Source organism: Lemur catta, chromosome 25, assembly GCF_020740605.2.
Source record: "Lemur catta isolate mLemCat1 chromosome 25, mLemCat1.pri, whole genome shotgun sequence".
Taxonomy (NCBI): domain Eukaryota; kingdom Metazoa; phylum Chordata; class Mammalia; order Primates; family Lemuridae; genus Lemur; species Lemur catta.
This window is the reverse complement of record NC_059152.1, coordinates 12,679,679-12,698,463: the sequence shown is the minus strand read 5'-3', so window position 1 is coordinate 12,698,463 and position 18,785 is coordinate 12,679,679. Positions and strand designations below refer to the sequence as shown.

At 49.8% G+C, this 18,785-nt stretch overlaps 1 protein-coding gene across 1 annotated transcript in view; it reads left to right on the top strand.

The window, feature by feature from the left end:
- GALNT2 (polypeptide N-acetylgalactosaminyltransferase 2) overlaps positions 1 to 18,785 on the top strand; it is a 189,170-nt gene that overhangs the window by 144,654 nt on the left and 25,731 nt on the right. Inside the window, exons 4-8 of the mRNA XM_045537230.1 lie at positions 5,989 to 6,087; positions 6,354 to 6,421; positions 6,660 to 6,725; positions 13,201 to 13,322; positions 15,727 to 15,814. Of these exons, the coding sequence (XP_045393186.1) occupies positions 5,989 to 6,087; positions 6,354 to 6,421; positions 6,660 to 6,725; positions 13,201 to 13,322; positions 15,727 to 15,814 (443 nt within the window). The remainder of the gene's footprint in view (positions 1 to 5,988; positions 6,088 to 6,353; positions 6,422 to 6,659; positions 6,726 to 13,200; positions 13,323 to 15,726; positions 15,815 to 18,785) is intronic.

The following is an 18,785-nucleotide window of genomic DNA, read 5'->3' as shown; positions in this document are numbered from 1 at the left end:
CCAAGCCGAGCGGAGGGTGCATGGGTGTCTGTGTGATGCCTCCGCGTGTCGTGTTTGGGACAGGTCACATGCACGGTGCAGGCCGCGGTGTTGGGGTCGCCTGCCGGGAGGCCACGGGAGGCTCACTACTTCAGTGAGTTTATTGTAGTCTAAGACTTGACCCTCCGCTCTGCAAACCCAGAAGCTTTTCCGTGTTTTCTTTCTTTCGTTCTTTCTTTCTTTCTTTCTTTCTTTCTTTCTTTCTTTCTTTCTTTTTTTTTTTTTTCCCCTCCTGCTTTGCTTTGTTTTGTTGCCAGAACAAATCCAAACTAGATCTGTCTGTCTGGGGCAGACTCAAGCTCGATTCACAGATGGAATGAACCCAGAATGCCAATTTGATAATTTGTAAATACATGTCACAGCAACCGAACCTTGAGCTACCGTGGCCGTGCGTGACCCTGGTGGCATCTGCCCTTGACTGTTCCCCAGGAAGCTGGGCCGCGGCCGGACTGCGCTTGCAGTCACGCAGTGAGCCCGGGCTGCCATGGAGACAGCCTTCCGGAACCGTCGCCAGTAGGTTCGCTCCCACGTGGGACTCCAAATCCTAGTCAGAGCACAGCCGTGTGCGGAATGGTACTGGAAGTGCCCTGCCGGCTTCAGAGAGAGACTGGGCACGCAATCCCACCCCCCCACCCCCTGCCCCTGGCTCTGAACAGCCAGAAAGTGCCCTGGAGGCGCCACATTGCTTTTAACTTTCGTTTTTTATCTTTTAAAGCTTGGTCCCCAAGCCCCGGGCTGTGGCCTGGTACTGGTCTGGTCATGGCCTGTTAGGAACCAGGCTGCACAGCAGGAGGTGAGTGGCGTGTGAGCCAGCAAAGCTTCATCTGTATCTACAGCCGCTCCCCATGGCTCACGTCACCGCACAGCTCCGCCTCCTGCCAGATCAGCGGTGGCCTTAGATGCTCACAGGATCACGCACCCTGCTGTGAACTGCACGTGCTGCGGATCCGGGTCTCCAGCTCCCTGTGAGATCTGATGCCTGGTGATCTGAGGCGGGGCTGAGGCGGTGATGCCCGCACCAGGGAGCGGCTGCAAACGCAGATTGTCACTAGCAGAGAGGTCTGACTGCACAATAAACGTAACGTGCTTGAATCGTCCCGAAACCATCCCCCCACCCCACCCCTGGTCTGGGGAAAATTTGTCTTCTATAAAACCAGTCTCTGGTGCCAAAAAGGTTGGGGGCTGCTATTTTAGAATCTGTTTCCCATCTCTTCCATGACAGAAACCTGTCTGTGTGTGGACATAAACTACTGCACAGTTACTAATCGCTTAAGTTGCTTAATATATTTTCCTTACAAATCTCAGTTAAATGGGCATTTCAGCCAGCGATTTTTCTTTCCCATGACCCTCCATTGGGTCTTCATGGCTGTCTCACAGTAAGTGTGGGTTTGCTGTTGGCCACATACCCTCCCTGGGCCTTGTAGAGGTTCCTGTACGATCAGTCTCTCTCTCTCTCTCTCTCTCTGAGCATGTGTCTTTTGCCCCTCCACTGAGCTCTGCTTGCAGGCCTGGGAACCGTGTGCCTCTAGCTGTGCAGTTCTCCACTTGCAGGCACCGTGTGTGGGCTTGGAAGCGTGTCCCCGAGACGGTCTCAGTGGCCTCATCTGCAGGTTACTAGACAAAGCTTTGCTCTGTCCCCCCCACCACCATGGCAGCCGCCACTGACGCTCAGCTGCAGGATGCAGATTATAACTCTATACTCGCCACAGTGACCCGGCCAGTTCCAAAGTCCTTTTTCACACGTTTGTATTTGAACTTCCCAGTAATCGGGCAAGATTGTAAGGGCCACTTTCCCAGATGAGGAGGGATGTGACTTGCCGTAGATCACACAGTTGGTAACCAAGGTTACCATGGGCCCCTTGCAGAAACACTAGAGCAGCTAAGCAGAGAGTGGGGAGTGGATGCCAGGGGCTGAGTAGGAAACACGCTTCTGTGTCCTCCCCACCCCGGGCAACAGCCCTCCGTGTTACTGAACAGAAGCGCGCCGTCCCAGCACGTAGAGCTTGCGTCCGATTATTCCGTCGGTGCCTTGGTGCACCCCAAGTGCAGCATCCACGTCAGAGATCAGTCTCCCAAAGACAATTCGTGCCCCACCTGAGAAGCTCAGGGGCCCGTCGCCGTGTAGATGCACCAGGTGTGGTGGCCACTTCCAGCCAGTCTAGAGCTCAGATATTGATAGCCATCTCATCTCAGAGAAATTTATAACTAAATCAAGGATTAAAAAAATCTTTACATGTCCAGTTTTTAAAGTCTCCGTTATGCTGGACAGGAAGTTTCCGGAACAATTGCATTAGCACGAGACCCTTGGAAACTCAAGTGAACTCGGGCCCACAGAGACTGCCCCAGACCCTGCCTGGCTCCTGGGTACCACACTGCGTCTAGCCTGCTTCACCTGGGAGAACAAAACCGACCCCAATGCTTCCTGCCGCTGCCTTCAGATGAGCTGCAGTCTCTCGTCCGCCCAGTGGCACTGGGGTGGTGAAGACTCTTTGGCAGGAATATGGCGCTTTAAAGACAAAATTTATTCTTTTCTTTTTAAAGACGTTCTTCAAGCCGACCCCCCCCCCCCTTCTTGGCTGAGTGTGAGGATTTGTTATCTAAGTTCACATACGCACGCTCGCTCCAACTCACGGGGTGTCAAACAGTCAGAGTTTTTACTTGTTATCCCTCTTTGCCTTAAAAATGAGATTCCTCATAAGTTTCCTGATTGCCAATTCTGAGCAAAACTCGATGCCTTATGAATATGTAGAGGAATCTTAATGAAACGCTGCAAATGCAGCAGCCCTGCGTGTTCTGCAAAATGTCTCCAAAGCCCCGCGAGGCTTCCCCATGCTCGTGGAAGACGAGGCTCCCTGCAGAGGAGAGGAAGATGCGAGAGTAGCACATGATTGCATGGGTTCCGGTTACTGTGACTTAGCATGAGAAATGCTGCCCTGTGCCTCTCCTCTAATTCTCCCGTGTGCCGTAAGTCACCAGCCCAGGTCTGCTCAGCCTGGCACCTGCCTAAGTGGGACCTAATTGCGAGGGTTGCAGCCTCCAAGCACGGGCCCTTGTTTCATTAGCATCACAGATTGGCTTCTTGGGAGCCACGTTCTTTGGTAATTTGTTTACAGTTGACGTCTTGCAGATTCTCACTTCCTTAATCTAACAGTCTGCTAATTCTTAAAATTGGAGAAAAAAAAATAGAAAGAAAGAAAAAACAGCCTATCAGTCTGCTCGCCAGGAAAGACTTAGCTGTCAGGAGCTCTAATGAGGTATGGTATTAATTCCAGAATGCGATTTTTCCCTCCAAATGGCAGTGACTAGTATATTATGCAGTTTTCTCATGATTAATTAAAACAATAACTACAATAAATAAAAGAAGCCCATTTTGTGATTCTGACCTAATTGCTTTTTAATTGCACTGCTTTTCTTGTTTATTTTCAAAATTTGCTTCTCTGAAGCGGTCATCAGGGAGCATCGGAGTCTGCCAGCGTCTTTCTCTTAGTTGTCCCGTCCGTGCGGCACGGCCGGTCATCGATCGGCCACTGCCTCAGTGTCCGCTTTAGTCCTTGACTACTGAATGTTTTTAGCCATGGGCGAGCTCCAAAGATTATTTTTGTAAATCTGTCTCCTTTCACACTGATTTCCCATTAAAAATAGATATTATCTTTAATTCTGGGAGCAGGTAATTTGTGGCTCTGGTAAACAACATGAAGAGCTAAAGTGTAAAACAAATTTTATTTTTCGTAATGTGTCCGTCCCACGGAAGGTGTAGAGATGAAGGGAATTTCTCCCTCCCCTTCGGAAGGTTGGAGTGTTTAGATCTGCTGAAATAAACTGGCAATAGACAGATTCCCGGGGAAAAAGACACAGCAGTTTATCAATGTGCAGGTGCACACAGGAGCCACACGGAACGTGAGACTCAAAGGGGACAAGTAGTGAAAGCTTCACTACCCTCTTCATTAGGGGAGAGGGAAGTGGGGCTGTGGGCGATTTTGGAGGAAGAGCCAGTGATTTTGGGGGGCAGATGAGCGGGCCTAGAGAGCAGACAGTAGCCTGGGACTGAGTTCCTCTGGGCTCGGGGGGTGGCAACAAGTCGTGGGCAGGTGAGAGCAGAACTTCACTCTGAACAAGGGTCCTCTTGTTGTGCAGACAGTCTCCCTGCTGACAGCCCTTAGGAGAGTATCTGAAAGGACAGGGGAAAAATCCGTCCCAGAGTGGTGTCCCGGGTGGAAACTTTTCCTTTCCTTTCTCGCTCTATGAGTCAATCTATGGTTAACTTAGATTTCCGAAAGGGGGTCCAAGGCAATTGCATGCCTTCTGGATAAACTTCCCTGTGTCAGATAAGGGAACGTCAGAGAAAGCCCTCCCTGTGCTTCTGAAGGGAAGCGGGAGGCAGGAGAAGGTCAGAGAGAGACCTTGGTTCTGCGGCTTATTCCTGAGGTCTTTGACTCTCCTTTGCTCAAAGCACTCGGTGTGCCCAGGCATCATAATTTTGGGGTGGCATTTTCTGAGCCCCAACAAAGGCTTTCTGCTTCTTCAGTACCAGCGGCAGCATGTGTAACTGCTAGAGTTGCAGGAACATTCTACAGATGATAAATGCCAGCATGGAGGGACCTCGGCATGGAGCAAACGGGTCCCTCTTGCTGTCTCACAAGCAAAACGGTTTCATCCTCACAACCACTGGGCATTGCACGTGATCACTCAAAAACTGTTTTCCTAAAGCCAGAGATGCTTCAGCCGCCCTCCCTAGCCTCTTCCCCAAGCCAGTGTCAGCGTCAACACTCTCATCACTAGACGAGTGTCCTCAAACCACAGTTCGCCTGTTTCTAGCCGTCCTCTCAAGCTGTAAAGCCCGCAGAGGTGTTCATCCCGGGATTCTCCGCGAGCGTCACGCTGTGTGGTGTGTTCTGCAAATCCACAGACCCTGCCTTGAGCAGCTCCCTGGGACAGATTCTGCTGGGCCTGATCCTACCTTTACTGGTTACTTCTAGTGTATGATACCTGAGCATCTCCAACCTAGAGCTGTCAGAGCTTTGTTTTTATTTATTTATTTATTTGTTTTATTTTTAGAGGCAGGGACTTGCTGTGTCACCCAGGCCAGAGCGCAGTGGTGTCATCACAGCTCATTGCAGCCTCTAACCCCGGCAATCTTCCCGCCTTAGCCTCTTGGTAGCTGGCAGCACAGGCGAACACCACCACGCTAGGCTAGAGTTTTGTTTTTCAAAATAGACATTCAGTGTCCTTTGGTCTTACGTCTTTCTGTAGAGCCCTAACTTGAGAAGTGCCTTGTTGCAGTCTGCCTGCACTTGGTAGGCCTGGCCCCTGAGCCGGCTTCTGTTCCCAGGTAGTCCCAGGCTCTTCCACTGCCACTTAAAAGAACAGAAGGGCGGGACCTTCGCCTGCACCGCCGTGGCTTGGGTTACTTGGGGATGGCCTGGGGAGGCGAGGGGTGTGCACCCCGCTGTCCAGGGCAGGGAGAGCGCTAGGTGGGCCCGCTGTTCTCTGCGAGAGCCAGCTTGCAGGCATCACTGGAAGCACCGCACGCTTGTTGCGGGCAGCGCAGAAGATAAGAAAGAGCAGTGGGCGTGGTCGGGTCTGCCCCTCAGAAATCACTGCTGCAAATGGTGAAAAGCGCATCTCTAGAGGTGTGTCTGCATTTGAGTAGAAATGGGATTTCACTGTTTTAAAACACACTTTTTTTTTTTAACACGTTAGAAAGATGTTCTCAATATGTTACTTTTCGCTGAATTCCTTCATCTCCTAAAACGTAACTCCGGTCGTGTTTTCCTGTTTCCTTATGTCCCGTTGGCGCCTCGTCTCGGAACGGGCAGCAGCTGCTGCATCGGATGCCGGTTAATCGCAGCGCGGCATCCTGTCGGGTCAGGCTGTGCCGTCCTCCCCGCAGCTGCACACGCCAGGGCCGGTGTGGGTCATCGTTCGAGGACGATCTTTCTCTCCCTGCAGGTGCCAGCGGAAGCAGTGGAGGGTGGATCTGCCGGCCACCAGCGTGGTGATCACGTTTCACAATGAAGCCAGGTCGGCCCTGCTGAGGACAGTGGTCAGGTGAGGCCAGAGATGCCACATATCTGCCACCTGTCGCATCTTACGGGAGGCGTCACCTGTCAGGGATGCTAGACATGAGCTGTGTCCCAGATGTAGTTAGGCTGGGGCTGCCCGTGGGGGCTGCAGACAGGGTCACCTCGCTGCTTAGCATGGGGAGTGGCAGACAGCTCCTCCAGCCAGGAAGCAGGGCCACGATGTGAGAATCCCCCACCCCAAGTGGTGCCCCTCAACGGCCCACAACCTTTACCTTTTTTGTGTTTTCTCAGTGTGCTTAAGAAAAGCCCGCCCCATCTCATAAAGGAGATCATCCTGGTGGACGACTACAGCAATGATCGTGAGTACCGAGGCCCGTCTGGCCCCTGTGCCTGGCCCTCCCCGGCCTGGCCCCCGCCAGGAGGGAGCTAATGAGGCATGACCCAGCCAGAAAGCAGGTCCACAGAAAGAAGAGGTGCCTGTGTGACACCCCGAGGGGATAATCGGCCCTTAGATGATTGAGAATTGCTGTGCTTGAGCGCAAAGCCCTTTATAAACTGCAGGTTCAAAATGCTCTGCTTCTTCTTTTCTTTTCCTAGCTGAGGACGGGGCTCTCCTGGGGAAAATTGAGAAAGTGCGTGTCCTTAGAAACGATCGGCGAGAAGGTAAGACTCTTTTTTTAATTTGCTACCAAGACGGTTGAATTTTGACTTTTCCTGAGCCCAGTAATAACTTAAAGAAGTGCTTCAGCTCAAAGAGCAATTAATTGTCTGGCATTTCTGTCTGTCTTCCTCTCCCAGAGCCACTTGGGAGCCCTCGCCCAGCAAACGCAGGAAGGACATTAAAAGCTGAGCTAATTGAAACTGTTTGTATACTAGGGCAGGAGTTCACATTATATTTTTATTTATGTGTTTAGAAAATTGGCTTATCTGTTCCTTTCACAACCTAGGAAGTCTCACCAGTCCCTTGAGTACAACAAGACTTTAGAAGAAAAACAAAGACTTAGCAATGAGAAATTTAATGACTCCATGCTCTAGGCATCTGATAAAATAACTGGGATTCAAGTTTGACAGTCTGCTGAAGGCGAACTATTCAAAACAAGGAGAAAGTACCGCAATTACATGGTTTTGCAAATGCCAACTCAGAACCTCACACCAGTCTTGCCTGTGCTGGAGCTGAGCTCGCAGAGTCTTGCTTCACTGGCTGTTATAAGAGAAGCTCTGAAGGAGAAAGGTCTCGCTTTGGAGTGTCTGGAAAGGAAGCTCGGATCACAATGTAGGTAACATCCAGTGCATCGGTGCTGTTAGAGGGCCCGGTGGCCGGATTCTAGGTTCCTCTGTGGTCTGGGGACATCTCGATACAGGAAAATCACAGAGCCACGTTTGCTATTTGAGGATGACTCTGTTGATCCAGGAGTGGTGATTGTATTCCTCCATCAACACAAACTCTTTCTTCTAGTTCCCTGTTCAGTCCAGCTGGAGTCAAGGAGTGAAGCTTTCTTAGCGATAATCTAATGAGCCAATGCAGTGATTGAGCCTGTCAGAGCAGTTCTGTCAGCACCGTGCTGTAACCAACGAAGGTCATCAACGCAGACATTCAAGGTGCACAATGAGATAGGCCTTCGCCCTCAGTAACTCTCATCGGTCCCTCAAGGCTAGAATAGACCAAAAATCTTGCAATTTGCCATATTATTTTTGCCTCCTAAACAACCTACAAAGTCACGTTATGGATTTAAACCCAAAGTGTCTGCCGTCCCACCCCATCACCTAAAAAGGGAAAAGGCTGACACAGGCCAAGAAAAGAAGAGGAGGAGGAGAAGCTAGAAGAGGGGAGAAGGAAAGACAGAGGGAGGGAGAGAAAGCAATCATGTTCCATGTTTGTAGTTTGTAACTGGTCTATCACTTGCTAGCTTTATCACTGTGAGCCTTTAACCTGCTTAGAAATCAGAATAATACTTCTAAATGTTACCTTTTCACTGCTTTAAATGAGGAAGTTCATTTGGGTAAGAATCCACATTGACGTGTTGTTTGGGGAAGGGATGAGGAGAGGAGGTTGTTGGAAGCCGGACTATAGCAGCCCTGTATGGAACAGCTGAAGTGTGTGACCGTTGAGTGAGAAAATAGGTGTGCAGGTGCACACACACACACAAATGTATATGTGTGCCTGTATATGTTTATGCATGTGTGTACATATATTAGATCTCATATATTTCAGCATACACACAAGTGCTTATTGTGATGCTACTAGATGACAAAGTAAATTAATTGCATAAAATATTATGGTAGTAAAAGAGCTGCCTTCAGAACAATATTAGTGCCAGGGATTTTATTGTGCATTGATTCTTAATCTAGCTCTTTATTAGAAGCACGTGGGGAATTTAAGAGCATGCCTTGACCCCACCCACAATTGAATAAAAATTTCTGGGTTTTTACATGTGAGGCTTGGACATCTGCATGTTTTAAAGCTGATTAGATGATTCTGATGTGCATTGAAAGTTGAGAACCTAGTCCTTCTCATTTCACAGATGGAGATATTAAAGCCCAAGGAGGTTAAGTGGCCATGCAGCTATTTGGTGGCAGTGGTAGGGCCAAAACCACGGTAATAATTTGAGTTAAATCTTTTTTTCTGCATTTATGGAGATGATCAGGTGGTATTTCTTTTTACAATCTGTTAATACGGTGAAGTACATTGGTTGATTTTCAAATGTTAAACCAATCTTGCATTCCTGATGTAAACCCCACTTGGTCATGATGCAGTGTCCTTTTTATATATTACTATTTTACGTATTGCTGCTATTTTGTTAAGGATCTTTACATCTATGTTCATGAGGAACATTGGGCTGTAATTTTCTTACAATGCATTTTTCAGATTTTGGCATCAGGGTTAAACTGACCTCAAAACAAGGTGGAGGGTGTTCCCTCCTACTTTATTTTCTGAAAAAGTTTGCATAAGATTTTAATTATGTCTTCCTTAAATGTGTGATAGAATTAACCGATCTAGACCAGGAGTTTTCGTTATGGAAAGGTTTTCATGACTAATTGAGTCCTTTGAATGGATCTAGCCTATTGAGATTCTCTTTCTTTTCGTGTCTGTTTTGGTAATTTGTGTCTTTCAAGAAATTTTCCATTTCATCAGAGTTTTAATATTCACTGGCACAAAGTTGTTTATGATGTTCCCATTATCTTTTTCATATTAGTAGAATTAGTATTAATATCCCCTCTTTCATATTGATTTTGGTAACTTATATTTTCTCTTTTTTTAATCTGTCTGCTAATTTTAATCTTAAGAACCAACATTTTGCTTTGTTAACTTTCTCTGTTTTTTTGTTTTGTTTTGTTGGTTTCTGCTTTTATCGTTATTATTTCCTTCCTTCTACTTTAATTTGCCTTTTTCTAGGTTCTTAAAGTAAAAACTTATATTGCTGATATCTTTCTCAAATATTAACATTTAAAGTTATGAATATCTTTCTAAGCACTGCTTAGAAAGATTTTCATAATCATTTAGTTAGAGATATTTTCTAGTTTCCTTTATGATTTCTTTCTTCTTGATCCATAGATTATTTGTGTTCTTTGTTTTCCAAATATCTTTTTTTTTTTAATTGGAGACTAGGTCTTGCATTTTTGCCTGGGCACAAAGGTAGTGGCATGATCATAGCTCACAGCAACCTCAAACTCCTGGGCTCAAGTGGTCCTCGTGCCTCAGCCTCCCGAGTAGCTGGGCCTATAGCTGCACACCACCATACCCAGCTAATTTATCTGCTTTTTGTAGAGACAGAGTCTCACCAGGTTGTTCAGGCTGGTCTCGAACTCCTGACCTCAAGCGATCCTCCTGCCTTGGCCTCCCAAATTGCTAGGTTTATAGGTGTGAGCCACCATGCCTGGCCATATTTGGAGCTTTTGAAGATATCTTTTGGTTATTGATTTCTGATTTAACTCTGTGTTTTCAGAGAACATATTTTGTAAGATTTCAGTCTTTTGGAAAATTTGAGTATCTTACAGCCCAAGATATGTTCCAAGTACAATTCAAAGAATCTATATTCTGCAGTGTTGGGTATGGTGTTCTGTATCAGTTAGATTGAGGTGGTCATTAATGTTCAGATATTTAAGTCCTTATAGATTTTTTTGGTCTAGTTTTTCTATTAATTACTAAGAAAAGGTTGTTAAAATAAATTATAATGAGAATTTGTTTATTTTCCCCTACTTATTCTGATAGCTTTTGCCTTATCAATTTAGAGGCTATTATGCACATACACATTTATGAATGTTATTATCTTCCTAATGAATTCACCATATTATCATTATGAAATGTCTCTTTATCTCTGGTAATTTATGTCTTGACGTCTTCTCTGTCTCCTACTAATAGGGGTGCACCAGTTTTCTCATCCTTCCTGTTCGCATAGTATATCCTTTTCTGTCCTTTCCCAATCTATGTATTTACAGCTAACATATGTCTCTTATAGACAGATCATAGCTAGATCTTGCATTTTTTTTATTCAGTCTAACAATCTTTGCCTTTTAATTGGAGTGTTTAATCCATTTACATGTCGTATTGATATGGGTTTGGGTCTACTCTTTAGTTATTGGTTCTCTATTTGTCCCATGGGCTTTTTGCTTTTTCTAACTCTGTTCCTATTTTCTTGCTTTCTTTTGGATTAGTTGATGATTTTTTTATTTATCATCAGATTGGGGGGCTACCTCCTTTCTAGCATCTTCTCCTTTAGTTTTCAGACACTAGAAGCCCTGAGCTCTGTCCTCTGACACCTCAGTTATTATAGCTTTTAGCTATACTTTGTGTATGTGTGTGGTTGGTCTGAGGATTACAATATACATCTTTAACCTAGAACAGTCTACTTAGACTCAGTGCCATGCCACTTTACATAAAATGTAAAAACTTTGCAACAGTTTAATTCCATTTCTGTTTTCTGCCCTGTACTATTGTTATCATATGTTTTTTTTTTCGTGTGTGTGTGTGTGTGTGTGTGTGTGTCTTAACCCTCACAAGACAGTGTTGCATTTTTGCTTCAAATAATCAGTTATCTCTTTCCAGTTTTCAGTTCTGGAATGCCCACTTGATGCTTTCTTGTGGTTTTCATTTCTCTGTTGAGATTCTCCATCTGTTCACTCTTTAAAAGCATTGTTTCATTTGAGTCCTCGAACAAGGTGTAGTAGCTGCCTTTAAATCCTCATTTGCTAATTCTAACATCAGGGTCATCTCAGGGTGAGTTTCTCTTGACTTTTTTCTTTTGGGTATGGACCACATTTTTCTATTTCTTCTCATGAATCACTATCTTTTAATTATATAAATCACTATTTGTTTACTTTATAATGGATACCGTGGGTGATATAGTGTAGAGACACTGGGTCAGATTATCTTTCTCTAAAGAATGTTAATCTTTGTTATACAGGGTGGTTAAATTACTAGGTGATGGCATAAAACTTGTGTAAGCTTGTGTTTGCACTTTGCTAGGATGAATATATCTTATTCCTGAGACATAGTCTTTATTCCTAAATGTGGTCCTTCTGGAGTTTCTGTAGAAGAACTGAAGTGTTTACCAGGCCCTTCTAACTTGGCCCTTCTAATGATTCTATACTTTGTGTCCCCTGCATTTGGCAGCAGCTGAAACTAAGCTCTTTCTGCCCGTTACGTTTCGAGTCAGAGTTCACGCCTGGGCGGTTGAGGAGTCAGCCAAGGGTTTAAGGGGAAGTTGCCACCAGACTTGGGGGTCAACCTGCTTTCTGGGGTCTCCTCCTGCAGTTGCCGGGCACTGGAGCTCTGTCCCCTGACACCCCGAGCCAAAAGGCCGCCTTGCAGGGGATTGGGGAGTAAGCCCAGGGGAAATGCCATGAAAACACGGATCTCACGCCATGTGGTTTTCTTCTTTCAAAGGTTGGATCCCTTAGTTTCTGCCTGCTTCTGGCTGCTTTCCAGCCCTTTAAATCGCTGCTCTTTCTATTTTATAATTGTCACCTGATCCGGGGCTTTCCCAATACGAGTTACTCTGCAATTGCTACAACCAGAAATCTTTAGTTTTTTCCCTGCTCTAGCATGTAGCTACATAAGAATCATTGAAAATCCATTTTGACTGTGAAAAAAGGAACTTAAGACACTTGTCCTCACCGGTTGTGAATAGTAGTCATCTTCATATATAAAGCCCAGCATAAACAGCAAAAGCCATGTATGACCACAGCATCCAGGGGTAACTATACTATTACATTTATAATGAGCTTTTGTGTCATAATGAAAAATGCATGTTATTAACAGATCGCAAGTATATAAATCGTATAATTGGACCAATAGTGTAACAAATTTTGTGTAGAAGCCAATCAGGCTTTGTCATTTGTGTTATTTGGCTTGTGTGAAGTCTTAGAAGATAGAGATATTTGCAACACTGTTACAAATATTGCCACTAAAATCGGCACCATTAGCTCTTGAAGTGTCTGGATGACACCTTCCTTTGTCCAGTTAATTAGAAAACTCCCTTGTTAGGTCAGAGGAAAGTAGTTTTAAAACTTCAACATTAGTTGCTTGATAAAGGAGATTTCAGTTATGTAAAGGCCTTTCTTAGAAGACAGTAGTTCTAAGAAAGTTGTCTTCCCAATCATCCAATTAACTATTTTTTGGAAAGTCCTGGCCGGGTGCAGTGACTCAGCGCCTGTAATCCCAGCACATTGGGAGGCCAAGGCAGGAGAATCGCTTGAGGCCAGGAGGTCAAGACCATCCTGGGCAATATAGAGAGACTCCATCTCTACAAAAAAAATTTAAAAATTAACCGGGTGAGGTGGCACGTGCCTGTCATCCCAGCTGCTCGGGAGGCTGAGGCAGGAGGATCACGTGAGCCCGGGAGTTTGAGGTTGCTGTGAGCTGTGATCATGCCACTGCTCTCCAGCCTGGGCCACAGAACAAGACTCACTCACTGACTCAGTCAGTCAGTCAATAACACATTTTTTAAAGTCCCGACAGAAATCTTTTTTGGGAACAGCAGGGCAATATTGATCCTACCAGACAAGCTTGCAGTGAGCTCTACGCCGGCTAGTGGGCCGCAGAACCGAGTGGCCGCAGGTGCTGGGCGGTGCTGATCCTGCTGCCACCTCCCTGGGCGCCCGGGCTCCCTCTTGACGCACTTTCAACTCACGTCCACAGGCCTGATGCGCTCGCGGGTCCGGGGTGCCGATGCTGCCCAAGCCAAGGTCCTGACCTTCCTGGACAGCCACTGCGAGTGCAACGAGCACTGGCTGGAGCCCCTCCTGGAGAGGGTGGCCGAGGTGAGGTGCTGGGAGGGGTCTTGGGGGGGGGGGACCAGGGAAGGGGCTCCGCAGGGCCCTGGGAGGGGCAAGAGGGGCGCAGGCGGCAGGGGTGGGGGCCGCGCTGGCTGCGGTTTTCCCTGTTGAAAGGACGTGGTATTGGCCGTAGGGATCCGTCAGCAGGAGGCGCTATCCGTAGGAGGTGACGAACGGGACACAAGGGTCAGCAGAGGCAGGGGGCCACTCAGTCTTAAGACAGCCGCTCTTGGGAGCGCACCCCCCCTTGCCTGCAGCTTCGCAAAGCGGTCAGGGCAGCGCCTGGTGTCAGAGGGACTTGCTGGGGATGCCACCCCTGCGCTGCCAGGCTGCTGTCAGTGCAGGGGGCGCGTTAGCTGCGGGGAAGGGGTGGGTGGAAGCCACACAGGGACCGGGTGGGGTGGGTGCAGGGCGGGCCGTGGCTACACCTCCTGCACCGTCTGCCTTCCAGAAGCATCATTGCTAATGTTACATTTGGCCTTTTGTTGTCTCGCTTGCCTCCTGCTTGCTTTATTGACGTTCTCTCCTTCCTACTAAATAAAGCACTTCCTTGGGGGTGATAAAGCAAACTTAATGAAAGGAAATAGACGAGCAAGTCTTTCTGCCTAAGTGTAGCGAGAGTAGCGGGTGGGCTGTTACTAAGTAACCACAAGCTACGAGCAATCGTGGAAATCCTAGTCACTGCCCTTTATTGAGTTCCAACTAGGCGCTTTTTATGCATCACCTCTGCATGTGCATTGTTTTGTTTTGTTTTCTGTTTTTTTGTGACGGGGTCTCACTGTTACCCACGCTGGAGCGTATTGGCACAATCATAGCTCACTACAGCCTTGAACCCCTGGGCTCAAGCGATCCTCCCACCTCGGCCTCCCAAAGTGTTTGGATTACAGGCGTGAGCCCCCACACCCAGCCTATGCATTACCTTTAATGCTCGTATTATCCCCATTTAACAGATGAGCAAACTGAAGTTCAGTGAACTTTAATAACGGATCCAAAATCATACAGGTGGCAGAGCCAAGATCACAAAGCAGGTTTTGTTAAATTCCTGAGCCCTTTCTTACACATACGCACACACCTACACCAAGAAGAACCATCCCAGAATCCCCACCCACCCCCGCCAGCACCTCGCACTCTCCCAGCTACATCTGTCTCCTGGGGAGGCTGTGCCGAAGCCAAAGATGCCCCCATGCCATCTGAGTGTGTGAGAGCCACTCACTCCCGCGGTCAGCGTCACAGCTGTTTCAAATGCCACCTCCAGAAGTAAGCAGAGAAAGTACTGAGGTTATTCATGCTCATTAATTCTAGGCTTATCGAGAGGAACGTAAAGCAGATTGTGCTCTTCGACTCCCACACTGAGCTAGGCAAGGAGGGTCTCATTCTTCCCTGCGCCCGGCGAGCCACGGGGTTTATTTTTCGCTGTAAATTCGCACTTGGGCGGTGTCAGAACTTTATAGTATTAATGTGTCCCTAATTCGTGGGTTCCTCTGATGTGTTACGTTCTTAGTTCTGCTAATTGTGTTACTCGATTGTTTTTCTAAATCTTCGGCTCATAAGGGTTCTTTAAATGGCTCCGGTGAAGCACCCACTCCAGCTGGCGGGCAGCGTGGGCGGAGGACAGTGTCTCACCCCCAGTGGCCATCCGAGCTGGAGGAGTTAAAAGGCCTCATGTTCACGAACTCTGACCGCTGCGATGGCCACGTGGTGTAAAGGAATGACTCGGTCCAGGGGGAAGATATTTTTTGGTAGAATCACAGATAAGGCAGACTTAGACTGGAGAATCCTCTGGCTGATTTGGTTCCCATCGGCTGTAATAATGCTGGTGCTGTCCACATGGCATGTGCGCTCTCCCTACACACACGCACACGCACACACACAGAAATACAGTCCTCGTGTTGTCATGTGGGTGGGCATTTTAGTCTCGGGTCTATTCCTGAGGTTTACTGCGGCTCACAAATTGATAGTAACTGATGTAAGACACCCTGAGCTTAGATTCTGGGAGCATGAAAGCCGCCCTGTGGGTGAAATTCTGACATTTGAGAAAGCGGAAAAGGGCCCTGGGGACACGTTGGCACAGTGGTGGCCTCAGCTGGTGGACAGGTGGCTGACCTGCCCGTGGCTGGGGGTCCCTTTCGTGGGGCGATTCCTGCTGCGACCCCACCCCCGACCTCCCGTGGCGCAGACCGCCGTGCGCCAGTTGGTGGCTGCGAGTGAGACTTTCTGGGTCCTGGTCGGGGAGCGGGGCCTTCGCGGGCTTAGGGCGGACGGTGGTGAGGGGTAGCCGGGTTTGCTCTGTGGTTGCCTGACGCTAGCGCCTGCCTGGGGTGGGTGTGGTTTCTTGTTTGCTGGGATTTTGATCCTACTGTTTCTGATATTTTATTTATTTGTGTTTTAGGACAGGACTCGGGTGGTGTCACCCATCATTGACGTCATTAACATGGACAACTTTCAATACGTGGGGGCGTCAGCTGACTTGAAGGGCGGTAGGTGTCCCTCTCGGTCCCCCTGCCTGGGCTTATGCTGTCTGCTCTGGCGTCTGATCACCACGTCCTCCCATTGTAGGGGTGACAGTGACCGCAGCGTTCACACCGCAGTGTGCACACTGAGTGAACAGCCTCCGTGTGCTTAGCAAGGAGGACTCCATAAAAAACAAAAGTCGCCTTGCTCCCCTTACAAAGCCTCCTGGGTTTCTGTTCCCTCCTCACCCCCATGGCCTTGGTTTGCTCTGGCGAGCCACGTGGCCGGTGAACAGACGTGGTGTCCTTGTGATGAGAGGCGACGACGCCCTTGCCCTTGGGGTCTGAGATGAGGAGACCAGCGCCGCCTCGTCCCCACAGGCGGGACGGAGCAGCCCCCCGGAGTGGAGGTTCTGTGCGGCTGAAGGGCCAGACCCCGTCCTCACCTTCCCTGCTCACCCGCTGCTGCTCTGACAGCCCCAGCCTGTTCCCGGGGACCTGTGGCATCACCGCCCCACTCTCCCAGGCCAGGACCCGGGTCACCTAGACCTGCCCCTTCTGTGCGTTGTGGTTGCCGACCCGTCCTGCGCCCACCCACCCACGTCCTGCGTCACTCCCGGGTCGCTTATGTGAGTGACCACACCGTGTCCCGTAGGTCCTCGCAGCCTCCAAGGGGGACCCCTCAAGCCCACGCCCCACAGAGCCCCAGGAGTGATTTCTCTCTTCGCCCTCTTAAAAGTTAGCAAGAGCCCCAAAGAGCCATTCCTGTGTGTGCCGTGTCAGCGTTTGCCCCATTAGCTGTTAAAGCCCAGGAAGTGTTTAAACTCGAGTAGGGGCAAGTAACACGTCCCGTCCCCGCCGGCCCCGGCCTCCGAGACCTCCGCCACGCGGGATGCAGCAGCACGAGAGCTTTTGTCTCAGTATGAACATAGAGTAGTTGACATCACAGCCCTACAGAAGGCTCTGTGGACCCCCGGGGTTTGGGGACCGTGCCTGGAGACTGCTGGTCTCACAAAGTGCGTCCCTCGGCCGACGGCTGCCCGGGAGTCAGCCCAGCCCGCTCTGCCAAGCTGGTCACGGCTCGCCGGGCTCTCACTCCTTGTTCCTGGTCCTAGGACTGAGGCAGGCAGACGGGTGGCCTGGGCCCCAGGGCTCTGCCACACTCGGCAGTGAGTGAGTGCCGGAGCTCGGCAGGGTGGCAGCCGCGCCGGAGAGAGCTCAGCTGAGAGCCACGTCGGCAGAGGCTGCTCTGAGCCGCGGAAAGATGTCCAAAGTCCTTGCCCTGTGCCTTTGTCACCTGTTCACTAGAGAGGAAACTGGTGGCCGTCCCCAGACTGTCGATTCTTTACACCTGAACTCAGCGAACGCTTTTCCAGCCGGTCAGCGCCCTGGTGTATGAGAAACGAGGGCTTCTTTCCCACCTCCCAGCATTTCTGACCGACTGGAAGACGGACACTGGACAGAGGTCACCTGACAGTCTGACGTCAAAAGGAGACAACCATAAAACGGGGTCTTACCCTCAGGGAGCGGGGTGCTGGGACTGTGGGTGAGATTGGGCCTCACCCCTGGCTGTTTCGGACGTGGGCCCCGCCCGCCCCTCGCAGGCTCCTCGGCCCCCCCGGCTGGGAAACAGGACGGTGACCCTGCCCCCGATGAGGTCGCGATGGCATTAGCCGTGAGCGCTCTGCGCTGACATCGGGGCCGCCCCCGCCACCCGGGCCATGCGTAGCAGGGCAGGCGTGCTGGGAGGACTGCCCTTAAGTTGGGAAGCATGAAAGTTGGAAAGACGCATAACAAATGGTGAGAACTAAAGTGTTTGGGGGCTTTAAAGAGGAGAGACCCAAAGATAGCCAGAAAGCTCCCGTTTCCGGACTGCCGTGTTCCCCTGAGCCTTTGGGGGAACTGAGGCCGGGAGGGCTGTTCCCCCAGCTGCTGCCTGCGTCAGAGCAGGGTGAGGACAGATGTCAGAGTGGGGTGCAGGCCTCGGGCTGGGTCAGAAGACTGGGGGCCGCATTCACTCCAAGCATTTCATGAAATTCCTCTAGGGAAAAAAAGCCAGGACAACATTCCTAACGGAACTTCAATATAGCTTATCTCTTTGGACCGAATTAATAAATAAAAATAATAAACATTAAAAAACAAAGGTAGCATGGCATCAGTTGGCCTTTAGCGTGCTCTGTTGACAAACCAGCCAGGGTGTCGTTTTCTGGGTGGACTTCATGGCCTTGGAGGTGCCTCGGTGAACCCAGCTCAGGGCCTGCGTCTCCTCGGAGCGTCACTGTCCCCACTGCCCAGCCCCCACCACTTCTGCTCCCAGCAAGACCTGGGAGAGCTGCTTCCTCGAGAGCCGTAAGGCTGTGGTCCCCAACCTTGGCCGTCTGTGGCCAGTTACGAGCTGGGCCTCGGGCTCTGCCTCCCCCAGCCCCGGCCTGTGGAAAATTCGTCTTCCATGAAGCTGGTCCCTGGTGCCAGAAAGATTGGGGACGAGGCCATAAAGCAGGTGTGACTGGCCCAGAGATGGAGGGTCCCCACCTCCCGTCCTTCGGTCACTGTGGCCGTCCAGGCAGACCCTGCATTCGGAGCGCACAGATGAGAAGCGCGAACGTGGGCATCGCAGAGCCGTGTCGCCAAAGAGCCTGAGGGCAGAGGGCTCAGGAGCTGTGGGGCTGAACGGTGGCCGGCCCTGGCGTGATCAGGTTTGTCTGTCAGACCCTTGGAATCGGCCGTGTGGCACCACGAGCCGCGGGCTTGCCGAGAAGCCGCCTCCCGGTGCGCCGGGACAGCTGCGGCAGGCGGGTGCCGGCCTCCGAGGGGCACGACACGCAGTGCCTTGTGAGCAAGACCCCAACCTCAGGCCCCGCAACGCCCAAACCACGCCCAGGTACCAGACCCAGGCTCTTCCGTCCTCAGTGGCCTGTGGACTGTAAGAATGGAGTGGGACAGGTGCCAACCGTATCAGAAATCAAAGCGTGTTGGCCCAGTTTGCAGCTCCTTCTGC